This window comes from Melospiza georgiana, chromosome 23 (genome assembly GCF_028018845.1).
Source record: "Melospiza georgiana isolate bMelGeo1 chromosome 23, bMelGeo1.pri, whole genome shotgun sequence".
NCBI lineage: Eukaryota > Metazoa > Chordata > Aves > Passeriformes > Passerellidae > Melospiza > Melospiza georgiana.
Window position 1 is genome coordinate 4,234,530 of NC_080452.1, and position 15,372 is coordinate 4,249,901.

At 56.4% G+C, this 15,372-nt stretch overlaps 1 protein-coding gene across 10 annotated transcripts in view; it reads right to left on the reverse strand.

Moving 5' to 3' along the window:
* Nucleotides 1-15,372, reverse strand: part of PPFIA4 (PTPRF interacting protein alpha 4) — a 64,127-nt gene that overhangs the window by 3,223 nt on the left and 45,532 nt on the right. For 9 of the 10 annotated variants that reach the window (XM_058039971.1, XM_058039973.1, XM_058039978.1 and 6 more), the window contains 16 exons: nucleotides 15,123-15,214; nucleotides 11,729-11,870; nucleotides 11,295-11,500; nucleotides 10,632-10,872; nucleotides 10,405-10,440; nucleotides 9,683-9,816; nucleotides 9,384-9,541; nucleotides 8,653-8,746; nucleotides 8,350-8,431; nucleotides 7,375-7,575; nucleotides 4,869-4,931; nucleotides 3,321-3,347; nucleotides 2,266-2,441; nucleotides 1,458-1,555; nucleotides 660-835; nucleotides 367-435 (listed from right to left, as the gene is read on the reverse strand). In XM_058039971.1, the coding sequence (XP_057895954.1) occupies nucleotides 367-435; nucleotides 660-835; nucleotides 1,458-1,555; nucleotides 2,266-2,441; nucleotides 3,321-3,347; nucleotides 4,869-4,931; nucleotides 7,375-7,575; nucleotides 8,350-8,431; nucleotides 8,653-8,746; nucleotides 9,384-9,541; nucleotides 9,683-9,816; nucleotides 10,405-10,440; nucleotides 10,632-10,872; nucleotides 11,295-11,500; nucleotides 11,729-11,870; nucleotides 15,123-15,214 (1,995 nt within the window). The remainder of the gene's footprint in view (nucleotides 1-366; nucleotides 436-659; nucleotides 836-1,457; nucleotides 1,556-2,265; nucleotides 2,442-3,320; nucleotides 3,348-4,868; nucleotides 4,932-7,374; nucleotides 7,576-8,349; nucleotides 8,432-8,652; nucleotides 8,747-9,383; nucleotides 9,542-9,682; nucleotides 9,817-10,404; nucleotides 10,441-10,631; nucleotides 10,873-11,294; nucleotides 11,501-11,728; nucleotides 11,871-15,122; nucleotides 15,215-15,372) is intronic. The other variant, XM_058039979.1, reaches the window with a different exon arrangement.

Below are 15,372 nucleotides of genomic sequence, written 5' to 3' on the forward strand. Positions count from 1 at the left end.
ATCCTGCCTGCAAAGATGCCTTGGAGACATCAATACCGAAGTCCCAGTAAAGACTCCAAGGGATGCTGCTGGACTCACGGCAGAGGAGCTCCAGCCCTCAGAGCTCTTCCTCTGGACTCACCCCAGCAGCTCCATGTCCTTCTGATATTGGAGCCTGCGGCTGGGGCAGCTCTGCAGGTGGGGTGTCGCCTCAGCAGGGCCCAGGGCAGAATCCCCCCTGCCCTGCTGCCCCCCCTGGGGGTCAGCCCAGCACAGAGGGGTTCTGGGCTGCCAGAGCACATGGCAGGGGCACACTGAGCTTCTCATCCACCTACATCCCCAAGTCCTTCCCCAGCCACACAGGACATGGAGAGGTTTGGCACTCACATCATCCAGCCTCCGGTCCGTGCCCAAGGCGAGCATGTTGTTGAACTCCCTCTCCAGCACTTGTCGAGCCTGCAATTAACCAAAAAATTATGATCCCCCATCAATGGGGAATGTGCTTCCAGCCCAAACTTCCATTCTAGGAAAGCCTGAGTGTGACAGAAAGAGCCCCCATGCCATAGGAGAGCTCTGCTTTAAAAGGCAAAGCTGGGTTGGTGACACAGGTGTGGTCACACCACAGCCATGTCCCACACTGGCCACTCTTCTCCAAAATCCCCCAAGGATGCTGCTCCTACCTGGGTGTTCTGAGTGGGGATCTGCAGCACAAGGGCCAGGCTGTTGTGGTCAAAGTTTTCATCGAGGGCCAGCAGGGCCCCGTGCACACCACTCTCCACCAGGTTGTTCCCGTACTCGCGCAGCCCGATGGACTGGATCCAGTGAATGACCTGGTCATTGGTCCACACCAACACATCTGCAGGACAGCAAGGGCACGGCTCAGGGCCACCTCACAACACACTCGTGGCTCTGAGGAGCTCTGGGGATGTCCTGAGGCCCTTTCTCTTTGCTCCAGGATGATCCTGGGACTCTCCTTCCCAAGCCAGCAGCAAAACCGGGAGCTCAAGTGCCAAAACCAGCTCAGTTCAATTTACCAAGCTCAAAGCTGAAATAACAGGCAGAAAACAACTGTGAAAATTAATCCTAAGAACCCATGGCTGCTGATGTAATTAGGGGCATTATCAATAATGAGATGTAATCCAAGCAGCAGCCAGATGCACAGGGAATCTCACAACAGTGACGAGGAAGGGGAGGCTGAGCAAGCTGGGGATGTCCTGAGCAGTGAAATGGGCAGAGAAGATCATGGGATGCTCAGGCCGCATCTTTGTTTCCCCCTCCTCCCTCCTCATGCCTGCCTGGGGCCAGCTGATAAAGGCACTTGGAGCAGCAGGAAGGTGCCTCAGGAGAACAGCACTGGGGGCTCAGAAATAATGGGTTAAAAATAAGAGATAAAAGAGAGACTGGCCCTGGATATCTCCTGGGAGGTTTCTGTCCTGTTCTGGAGCTGGAACCTCCAGAACAGCACAGGGGGTGCTGACCTTTAATCTCATGCTGGGTCTCCTCTCGCCTCCTCTCGAGCTCTTTGCGGTCGTAGTTGAGCCTCTTGAGGCACATGATGCCGTACTGGAGGCTGGTGCTGCAACACACAAGGGGACACAAGGGACACGAGGGGTTACCCAGCCCTCCAGGACACCTGGCTGGGAGGGACCTGGCTAGGAACCCCCCTCTCTGTGTGCTCCCACATGCCCAAAGGATGCTTCAGGCCAGGGATGGGTCAGGACAGACAGAACCCAAAGCTGGACAAGGGGGAATGTCCCTCCCTTCCATGGCAATTCCCCACTCCATCAGTTTGAGCCCATCCCAGCTGCCTGAGAGCAGATCCAAACAATGCTCACACGTGGTTGCTGGAGAGGGAAGGGGGAACCAGCCCATGGGGGCTGCACCAGGCTGGAGGGAGGCTGGAGGTAACCCTGGAAGCCCATGGGTCAGGGTGGGCAGTGGGAACCTCATGGCAGGGTTGGATCCTGGTGCTGGAGTCATGGCTTGGATGGCACAAGCTTTCTCCCACTGGGCTGCTGGCAGACAGCAGTGGTGCACCAGGTGGGATGAACCTGAAGTTTTGCCCATGGTTTGCTTCACAGCCAGGGGAAGGCCGGGTTCTCTGCAATTCTGCAGCAGGGAGTGAGGTGAAGGAGAACTTCTGCCCCTAAGAGCTGCCCCAGCTCAGGGTGGTGAGTCCAGCCTGGAAGAGCCATCCAGGGCTGCCCAAGACAGGGGAGAATCCCTCAAATCCCCCTGACCTCTGCTCCGTGGGCACGCTGGGGAGCTCCGAGGGCCAGGACTCACCGGTGGAAGCTGTCCACCATCTTCAGGTGCACCCTCAGGTCCTTCTTGGTGAGGTGGTCCAGCATGCGCGCGTCCACCAGGCATTCCATGAAGTAGCTGCGGTACTGGGGCAGACCCAGGCTGGGCAGCCACTCGTTCCCAATCCACTCGTGGTTCATGTCCCCATAGGCCAAGGTCTGCACAGAAGCACATGGAGAAGCTGGGGAGAACCCAGGGCTTGGTGGAGCTGCAGAATCCCAGATCAGTGAGAGCCCAGGAGGGTCACTGTCCTGAGCCAGGCCAGAGGAGTGAGCCCTGGGTGATACTGAGGGAGCAGGAGGGAACAGCCCTGTTGGCCCTGGACTGTGACCTACTCATGTCCCCCCAGGAGGCAAAGCATAGCCAAAAACAATGGCAAGGCATAACTGGACTTTATGAGCAGCTGCCTCTGGAAACAGCACACTCATTGAAAGACAAAACAACTGAGAAACAGGTTCCAGTACATTCCCAACTCATTTTTAAGAATCTCTAGTTTAAGAATCTCTATTTTATGACTTCAAAACAAACAAACAAAAAAATCAGTTTTGGGAAAAAAGCCCACCCATTCACTTCTACTGCAAGCTGATTTTGGGTCCAAAAATGAATTAAAATCCATCAGAAGGAAAGTAAAACATTTGAAAGGGATAAAACCAGAAGAGATGGATCCAAGCAGGACTCTTTCCTCCCAACTTTTTGGTTCATAAAAATCACCTGTATGGGCTTTGGGCTACAAAATAGGTTAAAAGCAAGTGTGCAGCTCGAATCCTGCCTGCATGCAGGGTGATCACACAGGTGGGGGTTCTTAACACAGGCTCTGGATCTCACAGAGGTCCCAGGAAAAGCCACTGCCTGGAGCAGAGAAGGGCCCAGGAGGACATCCTGTACCTGAGAGACGGCCCAGAGGAGCAGCCATGGGGTGTAGGTAAAGCCTCCAAGGCCTTGGTGAACATCAATGCCCCACACATCCCCTGGGATGTCCAGCTCCCCCCGACCACCCCATGCACCGCCCATGGACAGGAGTGACCCGGGGACCTCACCTGTGCCCAGCTGCCTTCCTCTGTGTCCTAAGAGTGACACACGCAGCATGACAACAGAAAGGACAGTGCAGTCAGTACCTGCTGGCCCTGCAGGGACAGGGCCTGCCACGCACAGAGACCCCTCAGCACAGAGGGACACAGGGACAGAGCTCACTCTTATGCCTTGGGGACCTCAGCCTTGTCCCCAGGGTGATGGGGACACCCCGACCCTGCTGGGCCTGGTTCCCACCCCTTCTCTAACCAAGAATGCAGGATGGAGAAGGGGAAGGGGAAGGGGAAGGGGAAGGGGAAGGGGAAGCGGAAGGGGAAGGAGAAGGAGAAGGAGAAGGAGAAGGAGAAGGAGAAGGAGAAGGAGAAGGAGAAGGAGAAGGAGAAGGAGAAGGAGAAGGAGAAGGAGAAGGAGAAGGAGAAGGAGAAGGAGAAGGAGAAGGAGAAGGAGAAGGAGAAGGAGAAGGAGAAGGAGAAGGAGAAGGAGAAGGAGAAGGAGAAGGAGAAGGAGAAGGAGAAGGAGGAGGAGAAGGAGAAGGAGGAGGAGAAGGAGAAGGAGGAGGAGAAGGAGAAGGAGGAGGAGAAGGAGGAGGGGGAGAAGGAGAAGGAGAAGGAGGAGAAGAAAGAAGAGGAGATAGGATGAGGCTCAGGCTGGAGATGGCACTGACCCTGGGGCTTGTTCATCTTTTCTGGGAAACACAGGGAGTTCTTAGGTCCCCCCAGTTCAGAGGGAAGAAAGAGAATTAAGCTTCAGTACATCTGTCATGACCCACAGGGGGCTGCCCAAGCCAATTTGCTGATTTTGTAGCAATTTCCTCCATTGCCAACTTACGTTGGTTTTCCCCAGAAAAGAGCTCACAAAACCTGCCAAGGGACAGTGGCACATCCCTGCTACTCAACAAAAGCTTCAAGAAAATGCATATTTCAGAGAACCCCAAACTTGTCTGGATTGGAAGGGCTCATCCTATTCTACCCCTGCCATGGGCAGGGACACCTCCCACTACCCAGGGAGTGCCAGCCTGGCCTTGGACACACAATTCCCACCCAAGTCTGAAATGCTGCCCTGCTCTGAGACACGGACAGGGGGTGATCAGGCTGCAGGGAAGGGAGTGTGGCTCCATCTCTCCAAAGGAGCCAGAGCTTTTGGGAGCATGGACACATCCCTGCAAGGGACCCCAGGCTGTCAGCCAGTGGCAGGGACACATGGTGGGGACAATATTTGGGTATGCTGGGGTCACTGGGGGATTAGACCATGACTTGGGTGCAGAAAGGCTCGGGGATCTCATGTGTCTTGAGATCACTCCTGGGTTTTGTCTTTAACTCCCAAACAGCCAGGCTGCTCCAGAAACCCAGTGATATCCACAAGGGAAAAAATCTGAGGGGCTTTTAGAAACTGCTGGGACATAAAAGGTTGAAAGAGGGTTTCTAAAGAGCTGCAGGGTGCTGTCCAAGAGCTGACATGTGAGGGATCCCCTTCCCTCTGCGTTGCCACACCTGGAGCTGTTTGGACCCTGACACCCTGGGGGCTTCCCCCAGCCCCCTGGGGCTGCCCAGCCTCACCGTCTTGGTGGAAGTTGCCATGTTCTCCATCTCCTCATGGGTGACCCAGACATTGCCAGACGACTGCAGGGAAGAGAGCAGAGGGGTCAGGGCAAACCACCACAGAAGTTCACAACCACCATGGAGTCATGGAATTATTAAGGCTGAAATATCATCAAGCCCAACCCCCAAGCCAGCACCACCACCGTGCTCAGCACTAAACCATGTCCTCAAGTGCCACATCCACTCATCTTTCGAACACTTGCAGGGATTGACTCCACCATTGCCCTGGGCAGTTGTGCCAGGGCCTGATCAGCCCTTCAGGGAGAGATTTTCCCCAGTATCCAACCTGAACCTCCCCTGGCACAGTTTGAGGCCATTCCCTCTCCTCCTGTCCCTGTTTCCTGGGAGCAGAGCCCAACTCCCCCCAGCTGTCCCCTCCTGTCAGGAGTTGTGCAGAGCCACAAGGTTCCCCCTGAGCCTCCTTTTCTCCAGGCTGAGCCCCTTTCCAGTTTCCTCAGCTGCTCCTGGTGCTGCAGCCCCTTCCCTGGCTCTGTTCCTTCCCTGGACATGCTCCAGCCCCTCCAGGTCTCTCTTGTCATCAAGTGCCCAGAAGTACCCCAGGATTCCAGGTGTGACCCCAGCAGTGCCAGCACAGGGGTAGGGACTGCCCTGGGCCTGCTGCCACCACAGTGCTGGGACAGCCCAGGTGCCCTCAGCCTTTCTGCCCAGCTGAGCACACCTGGGCTCATGTCCAGCCTCTGTCAGCACCAGCTGTGCTGGAACCACGCCCGGCTCAGGCTGGTGGAGGATCAGACCACCATGTGCTGTGTCCTGGGGACACCCCACATCCTTGCAGCTCAACCTGGTGACACCCAATGCCCAAGGGGACCCTGGCCTCTCCATGCAGACAGAGAGAGCAGAACAAGGACCTTCATTCATCTCCCTTTCCACTTCAATGTGATGTTCAGGGAGCCTGCAGGCCTATCCTCATCAGTTGTGACCCTAGACACAGCCATCTGAGGGGGACATAGCAGCCTTCCTTCTGCCAGCTGCAAGTCTACAGATGTGTCTTGGCATTACTTGGCCATCATTAACCCCTCAAGGCTTTGGGCACCAGCAAAAGACAAAATCTCTACATTCTATCAAAGGCAGGGATCTGCAGTTGCTCTGAGTTGCCCCAGGAATTTCAGATGTAAAAGTCTTGTGTCGAAATGATTGGGAAAGAGGCTTGTGCAACCAAGCCGGCCCTGAACATCGGGAATGTTTGGATTTCTGCTCTTTGGATGGAGTTTTAGCCTCTCCAGGGCAGCCAGGCCTTGAGTTCTGCTCTTTGCAGGATTGGCCTCCTGCTGAGAACCCCGTGTGAGCGGCAGGAGCCTTGAAACTGGAAAGAGCTTCATGCTTCCAGCTGGGAATCCCCATTTGTGCTGGGGGATGAGCGTCCAGTGGTTTGACCAGTCCACGAGGGGACATCACCCCTCCATGGCCATGTTTGCCACAGTGGTCCCAAGGGAAAGGAGGGCAAGTGTGGTGTTACATTTTAGTTAAATGGTTTGCTCTGTCTCACCCCTTGAAAATGTAGGGTTTATTCCAAGTCTGTGATCCTCCCCTGAAGTGTCATGGATCTGTAATTCCATTGGCCCAAGGCTTATTCTGTGCCCACTTTGAAACTCCCTGTTAAGCTGTGGGAGGCAGACCAGGTTCTCTCTGGGCCCTTTTCCCCTCCCTCCCTCTTCCCCTCTTCTCCCTCAGAAACCCTGCTGCTCGCAGGGTGGAACCCCCAATAAACCCTCACCTAATCAGCACCCTCAGAAGCCCTGTGGAATCTCCTTGCCTGCTACCAGAGAACACACACAGCTCAGGGGGGCCTGGGGACTCCCCAGGGACCCACAAACAAACAGCAACAGGCCTGGAGGGCAGGGAGGGCAGGGAGGGCAGGGAGGGCTGTGCGGCCCATGGAAGGCAGGGAAGGCTGTGCAGCCCAAGGAGGGCAGGGAGGGCAGGGAGGGCAGGGATCTCGCTGTGCAGGCCATGGAAGGCAGGGAGGGTAAGAAGGGCAGGGATCTCGCTGTGCAGCCCATGGAGGGCAGGGAGCAGCTGTGTGGCCCATGGAGGTGTGAGTGAGCAGGGAGCGCAGGGAGCACTCACTATGTGGCCCATGGAGGGCCGGGAGCACGCTCTGTGGCCCATGGAGGTGGGAGCGAACAGGGAGGGCAGGGAGCAGGCTGTGCGGCCCAAGGAGGGCAGGGATCTCGTTGTGCGGCCCAGGGAGGACAGGGAGGGTAAGAAGGGCAGGGATCTCACTGTGCGGCCCATGGAGGGCAGGGAGCACTCACTATGTGGCCCATGGAGAACAGGGAGCAGGCTGTGTGGCCCATGGAGGGCAGGGAGCACACTCTGTGGCCCATGGAGGTGTGAGTTAGCAGGGAGGGCAGGGATCTCGCTGTGTGGCCCAGGGAGGGCAGGGAGGGTAAGAAGAGCAGGGATCTCGCTGTGTGGCCCAGGGAGGGCAGGCAGCACTCACCGTGCGGGACGTGGGCGGCGCTGAGGGGCTGGTCAGGGACACCATCTCCTGGATGGCCAGGCGCAGCTTGAGGCGGTGCAGGGCGTTGCTGATGCCGATCTCGCGCTGGATCTCGGTGTCCGACAGGGCCGACATGATGGCCCCGCTCTTGACGTTGGCCCGGCACGCAGCCACGTACCAGGCTGGCATCCCCACCCAGAGCTGGGGACAGGGACAGCAGTGACTGCCTGGCACTGCCACCCTGGCTCCCATGGCCACCCTCTCTAGAGCCCAGATTCAAAGCTGAACGCCCATGTGGGGATTCTTGGCTTGGTTGTACCTTGCCGAGGTGGCTTGTGGGAGGCCCAGCATGCCTGTGCCTGATGGGCACAGCACAGGGAGAGAGCACCCACGGAGCTTTTCACAAAATCATTAAGGTTGGAAAAGCCCTCTGAGAACAGTTACAACCATTCCCCCAGCACTGTTACATTCACCACTTAGCCATGTCCCAGGTGCCACATCCACACATCTTTCAAACACTTCCAGGGATGGCGACCCCACCATTGCCCTGGGCAGTTGTGCCAGGGCCCGACCATCCTTTCACTGAAGCCCTTTTTCCCAATATCCAACCTGAACCTCCCCTGGCACAGCCTGAGGCTGTTCGCTCTCCTCCTGTCCCTGTTCCTGGGAGCAGAGCCTGACCCGCCCCGGCTGTCCCTTCCTGTCAGGAGTTGTGCAGAGCCACAAGGTCCCCCCTGAGCCTCCTTCTCTCCAGGCTGACCCCCCTGCTCCCTCAGTCCCTCCTCCTCAGACTTATGCTCAAACCCAAAGCTCTACTCAAACCACAATTCCACAGGCCCTGGGAGGGATGCAGGGATCTCCTCTGCTCTCCCAGGATTTGCAGGCCCCAGCTGTGCACATGGACCGAGCGTGGTGGGACATGGTGGCACACACAGACCTGTGGGGACAGCATGGGGACAGTCCATGGGCACGCACCTCCAGCCAGGACACAACAGTGGGGCCATCCCAGTGGGCAAAGGGCAATCCTTTCCTCCGAGCCTCCTCCAGGAGTTCATGCCTGGCAGGAACAGAAGCAGAAGAGTGATTTATGGGGGACTTGTGTGGAAGGGAGAGTTCCCTGAAGGGAACATGCTCCGAGCAGCAGGAATACAAAGCTGTGAAGGAAGTAACAAAGCCCAAGGGAGGGTGAAGATGAGATTTCCCAGCGATTCCTAGTCCTGTGCCATGGTTTCCCAGCAGATCAGTTTTTTGCTGGGGTAGGGAAGGAAGTTTACTCACTTCTTCCGTAGGCGCCGATCCTTCTCAGCCTGAGCCCCCAGCTTGCCCAGTCCCAGGGGGTCCTGGATGCCCCCCTCCACATCAGTCAGCAGCACTGTTGGGCAAGCAAGACACCCTCAGGTCAGTGTGATGTCCCTGGTCAGTGTGATCTCCCACAGGACCAGTGTGGGCATTGTCACCATCCCTATGCCAGGGGGACACACAGTGACAGCACAGAAGGTGACAGTGTCCCTTTGGAACCCACCTCCATGGCCCCCCAGCACTCTGGGAAGCCCAAGCAGACCCCCTCCTGCCCTCCCTCCTATTTCCAAATCCCAGAACCCCAAAATCACAGAACAGTCCTTTCTGGAAGGGACCCAGAAAGATCAGTGAGTCCAACGATACTCAGCATGGAAGTAGTAAAGGATTTGGGAATGGAAAAGCAGCTCCTAGTAAAGGGCTCTGCAAAATCCATGGGGAGGGAAGTAGATCTGGGGACATCAAAGATGAGATACAGGGACAGCAGGTCACTGTCCACACCCCAGCTCTGACAGAGCATTAAGGTGACACTATGCTTAGGCCAGAAAGACCAAGGGGAGAAAACACCAAGCTCCAACTTCCCTGAAGCTGCCATGGCCCCAGCATCCCCACACCAGCAGGGGTGTCCCAGCCCCTCCCTGTCACCCCAATGGCAGACAGAGCCAGAGGGTGAGGAGGGTCTGGCACAGACAGGGACAGGGCTGCTCACGGACCCTGCCCCGTGGACCCTTCTCTGCTCAGCTGGTTAAAACGACCCTTCTCCTTCTTCCCAAACAGGCGCCCGATGGAGGATTTGATCCCCTTCCTCTTGGAGCCCTTGTGCAAGGAGTCCTGGCTGCTGCTGGGATTGCTAGCCTGGTCCTCCAGTGAGCTGGGGATGGAAGAGGGAGAGGAAGAGCAAAGCCTTTAGGTTATTCTTGAGCAGGGCACATGGCAAACCCCAGCCCACCCATCCCACATGTGCCCCAGGTGTATCCTCAAACCAAGGGAGATGCCAAGGGTCTTCACATACCTCCTGCCATCCTCCTGACTCAGAGCAGGGTGGCCCAGCTTCTCCAGCCGCAGTGTCCTGGGTGAGGAGGGCGGGGATGTCTCACACTTGATGGTGGTTTTGTCCTCCCGGCTCTCGTCCCGAGCTGCGGGGGACTGAACAAGCGGAGAGGCCGTGAGGGTGGGAGGCCAGACCCCAGCTCCATCCTTGCCCTGCTGCCTGCCTCTCTCTTGCTCCATGGAGGCATGGCCAAAAGAGCCACCAGAGCCCTGCTGGGGCTTTACCACGCTCCAGGAATGGCCTGAATGAGAGCTCTGGCAATGGTTCCAGATGCCCAAGCGGATGGGGAGGATGTGACAGTATGGCTGAGATCCTGGGAATGGGGGGTGAGAGGATGTAACCCCATGGTCCAGGTCAGGGTGTGGGGACAGAAGCTGCTGGCCCTCATTAGAGGGCTCTGAGGAGCACAGATGGGAATGTCCCAAGGACACCCTGTTGCCAGAAGGGACACAATGTTTGAGGACCCAGTGGCTTTCTGAACCTCCCCACGTCCTGCCAGACCCCCCAGGCTGCCAGTGGGAACATGTCCAAGCACCTTTCGGGATCCCCATGATCCTCCTGCTGAGTCCCTGGGGTCCCCAGCTCCATCCCGCGCCTGCTGCACCCTGACCTGGTGTGGATAAAGCCAGGAGCAGGCTGGAAAAAGGGCTTGGACAAAAACCAACGGGATGGGAGCCACTCACTAGCAGTTTCCTCCGGTGCTTCCTCAAGTCGCTGGGCTGATTGCAAGGGGGAAAGCGAGAGAGACACAGAAAGGGGGGCAGTTAATGGAGCACCCCCCCAGAGCAGTCCCGGGGCCAGGCTGCCAGCCTGGAGACAGAAACACGGGCACCCCATCGTCCCACACCCCCCCAGGCCCGTGTGGACACCGGGCTTCGCTCCCACCTCTCGGCCCCTCCCGGCTCCTCACCAACGTCATGATCCCCATGCGGTCCAGGTCCTGCGCCGCGCTGCGCGAGCTCAGCTTGGGCGTGGAGCGGCCACTGAGCGGGGGGGATGAGCTGGCCAGGGACAGGGCTGTCAGCGAGGTGGGGATGGAGGCCCTCTTGCACAGCTGGGTGAGGTTCAGGCCCTCCATGCTGCCGCTCGTGACCCGCGTCTCCAGCTCCTCTGCACGGAGCTCCGTGGACTCCTTCTCCTCCTGGATCATCCTGGGAGACCAGCAGCACTCAGGGCTTCTGGCTCCCCGCCTTCCCAGGGACACAGGGCCTCTATCCTGGGGAAGTGCACCTTGGTCCTGTGCTCAACCCCCAGCCTCCCAGAATGGCAACAAGATCCATCAGGATCCACAAAAACCTGAGCTGAGACACACTCTGATTCCTTTTAATATCCATGGAGGATATGAAATATGATTGATTGAAGTAATGACCCTCTGAGCCAGCACTGGTGCAGCTGAGAGACAGGGAGACTTGGCAGGAAGGACCAAGCCCTGTGGCTGGATGTCCTGGAGCCACTTCCCTGGCTGAAGACACATCAGGCCCCAGTTTAAGGCCAGCAGAGCCTCCAGGCTATTTGTTGTCCCCCTGGAGCCATTTCTGCACAAGGCAGTGGTGGGTTTTGGCCATGGTCATACCTGATCTCTTCGTTGATGGCATCCAGCTGCTCCTGAAGCATCATGGCCAGTGTCTGGGCATCTGAGTGCCCACCAGGAGAGAGCACATCCATGGAGCTGAACAGCGTCTCATGGTCATCTTCATCCACGTCGGAGATGTCGGGGTCACTGTCGAAGGCGTGAGGCCCCGCGGCCAGGACCCCACCTGCCTGGGCCTGCTCCCAGTCCTGGGGGAACAAGGGCCACGGTCCTACACAGCATTCCCATGTCTCCAAAAGCCAGACTGGTGATCCCCATGCAGGAGTTCTATCTCAATGTGACTCGAATGAGAAACCCTTCCATGTTCCCCCATCAATGCACCAGGAGAAGGAAACTGCCCCAAGTCTCCAGATGTGACCCCAATCCCAGGATGCAGGGCAGGAGCAGACCCTCACTCTGGGCTGCACAGGCTTTACCTTGGCTGGCTCCTCTCTCCGGGCACCGAATCGTCCCTTCTGTGCCCGGGGCAGCCCCGGGGCTGCTCCGAAGGGCTCGGCTGGGCCATGGACCACAGCTCCCAGCGGGAAGCGCAGGTCAGTGGCACTGCCCATGTGGGACCTGGGAAGAAAGAGTCCTGTGGGGGACATTGCTCTGTGCAGGACACCCTCACCCTCAGGCTGCTCCCCTTGCAGCCCCGGCTTCTTGGGACAGAGGAGAAGGAGCAGGAGGAAGAGAACACGGCAGGATGCCCATCCCAGTGATGTTTGCTGGCTTGGCATGAAAGGATGCAAAACCAGGCTCTGGAAAAAGGTTCCAATTCCCCCACAGGGGAACTGGAAATGTACTCACAGAATCATTGAATCACAGAATATCCTGAGCTGGAAGGGACCTACAACAATCAAGTCCAGCTCCTGGCCCTGCACAGACCCCACCCCACCCTGGGCATCCCTGGCAGTGCTGCCCAAACACTCCTGGAGCTCTGGCAGCCTCGGGGCTGTGCCCATTCCCTGGGGAGCCTGGGCAGTGCCAGCACCCTCTGGGGAAGAACCTTTCCTGCGATCCAGCCTGACCCTGCCCTGACACAGCTCCAGCTGCTTCCTGGCTCTTGTCCCTGCTCACAGAGAGCAGAGAATGGAGCTGCCCCTTCTGAGGAATCTGCAGCCTCTGATGATCTCTGACCTCTGGAGACTCCCAACTTTCCCAGACTGTCAGAAGTTCAGCCCTGGGCCCTCCCCTGCTGCTCCCTCCTCTGTGCACCCATGAGGGCATCCAGCCAGTTCTGCCCCAAAGCCCCTGCACTGGGGCTGCTGTGGAGCCAGGGCTGAACAGGCCCCTCCTGCCCCTCCCTCTCCAGAGCAGCTGGAATGTCCCAACACAGCTCGTTGTCTTCTCCATCTCCATGTACCCAGCAGGAGCTAGGGAGCTCTTGTCCTTTTCATGTTTATTCCTGGAAGGGACCTACAACAATCAAGTCCAGATTTTCATGAGAAATGCCCTGATGAGGGTCAGTCTCTTCTGCAAGGCAGTGAGTGACAGGATAAGGGGAAATGGCCTCAAGGGAAGGTTCAGGTTGGATGTTGGGAAAAATTTCTTAATGGAAAGGCTGGTCAGGCCCCAGCACAGGCTGCCCAAGTCAGTGGTGGAGTTCCCACCCCTGGAAGTGTTCGAAAAATGGTAGATGAGGCACTTTGCAATGTGATTTAGTGGATATGCTGGTATTTGGCTGAAGAAGGTTGGACTTGATGACCTTGGAGGACTCTTCCAACCTCACTGATTCTGTGATTACAGTGAATAAAATTCCACCTGAAACATCTTCCAGGTGTGAGGACATGAGCATTGTTGGGACCTCCCAGCAAGAACCAGCTGGGACTTCTTCACCCTCCTCCTCCTTGCCAGGGCTGGTGCGTGGGCCAGGCCCTGGTGAGTCCCACACCAGACAGAGCAAGGCAGCAGCTCGACAGGAAGGCACTTGGAGCCACTCGTGGTGCTCATTCCACGTCTCCACTTTGCCCACTTGTTCCTCCTGGCCCTGAAGACCTAACCATGGAGCTGAGCCAGGCACATTCCTGGGCACAGGGCGATTACTCCCCACATACAGTGCCCCTGGAGACTCGAGGTTTGTTCAGTTTAAGGTGAAGTTAAGATGACAAAAGCAGCAGCCCGAGGCAGATGGTGGTTTTCCATCATGGTGGGCCTGGTTTGCAGGCCTGGATACAGAATCAGGTCAGGCCTGGAGGTCAGGCAGATACAGGCCTGGAGACAAAATCAGCACCATGAGCAGCATGGCTGGAGCCTGGTGTGTCAAAGGCACAAGTTCCAGGGATTTCAGAGCTGCTGACAAGCTGCTGCCCAGCTAAAACCAGATAAAACCACCTTAGACAAAAGCTGACATTTCAGCTGGGGGATCATTCTGCAACTCACGATTTCTGCTGATTTTTCACCTGAGAAATACAAAAAAATCCCCATATTGTCCATCCTGCTCTTACAGACCATGCAAAGAGGTCCCACACATGCTCCAGACTCTGCTCCAGCACCCAGCTCTCCTTCATCCTCACAGGCTCTTCCTCACCCTCCCCATTTTTTCTCTCCATGACAGACACAGGGTCTCCAGGCCTTCTTCTCCTTTCTGCTGACAGGCCCAAGGCTGGTTACATCAGCTCTTCCCCATCTTTTCCACCTTTGCTAAGAGGGGAATTTTCTTCACTGGTTGCTCCCACTGACCCCTTGCTGCCTTGAACCCACGCTGGAAGCGCTCAGGGCAGGGTGTGGTGTCCCAGGTGGGGCTGTCGTGCTGTCACCCTCCTTTACCACCTCCATTTTCCTGAAGCAGCTCTGGGTGTCCTGGTCAGTGCTGGAGGCTGAGACCTGATGGACTCACCTCTGCTCCTGGTGCCCTGGGCTGGGATGTCCCCATATCCCAGCTGACTTTAAATGAAAGGGTGTGGGAGGCCCATTGCATTGGAGACAGAGGGGCTTCATTCTCCTTTGCCTGTAACAGCTCCAAAGCAATTCCTCCTTCTGCCCCAGATGTGATTCCTTTTAATATCACATCTAGAGGAGGAATTCAATGCGTTTGTAAGCCTTTCTTTTAGGGTTTGCAAGGAATGAAGTGAAATTTCATTTCACATGCACCAAACCTTGCCAAAATTGATCCCCTTTGAAGGCCAAAACAGAAAAGAAGGACTTACAAACACTCTGGAATGGAGATACCATCAAAGGAATTGCAATTGAAGGGGAAAAAAAAGAAAATTGGGAAATTTTCTGACTAGAAGAAAATGGACCGGGATTACATCAGGTGCAGTGCAAAGGACAAAAACAGGCCAAAACTAACCATTCCAGATGTTGCAAAAGCAGGGAGAAAAGTCAAGGAGGAAGACACAACTTGGAGGGGAAGATATGAGGGACATGGCATGGATACTTAAAAAAAAAATAATAAAAGAAAAAAATCTTCCCCAAAGTCAAAGCCATCAAAAGGCATGGCATGCCATCAAGGGCAGGGACATGCATTAAAGATTGCCCTATTGGTCCCCATTGAAATCACAAGATTCTGTTTCCCTTCCTAAAAGGAAATTTCATTTTTTGGGTTTGCAAGCCCATCCCCTGTACTCCACAGGGGAAAATCCAGCTTTCAGAGCAAAATAAGTCCTAAGCCACTTGTGCAGAAAAACAAGAGCAAATTTGGGGCCATTCAGTTGGGCTGGGCTATTCTCAAGAGTCCATGTCCCACCCCAGGACAGATCCATGGTGGGACAGCACAGCTGAAGCTGACCCTGCCATGAGGACCCTGCAGCCCAGCACTGGAGCTTGGGAGCACCAGAAACACTCTGGGGCCCCCAAAGCAAACTGCCCCCAAAGCCAGGGGACACTTACCTGGTGTGCACACTCTCCACAAATGTCCCACTCCTGGTCTTGAGCTGATCCACCTCCAGCCTCAGCTTGTCAATCTCGTCAGACAAACGCCGCTGTTTGGGGGATGAGACAGGCAGGGCTTGGGTTTGCTCTGGAGAGCTGCCAGGTTTGGGGCCATCCACATCCTTGGCTATTGCCATGCTTACATTCCCTAGCCCAGGTTTAAAGCATCTTGGACACATGAGCAGAGAAAGAGCTCATGCAGGCAGAG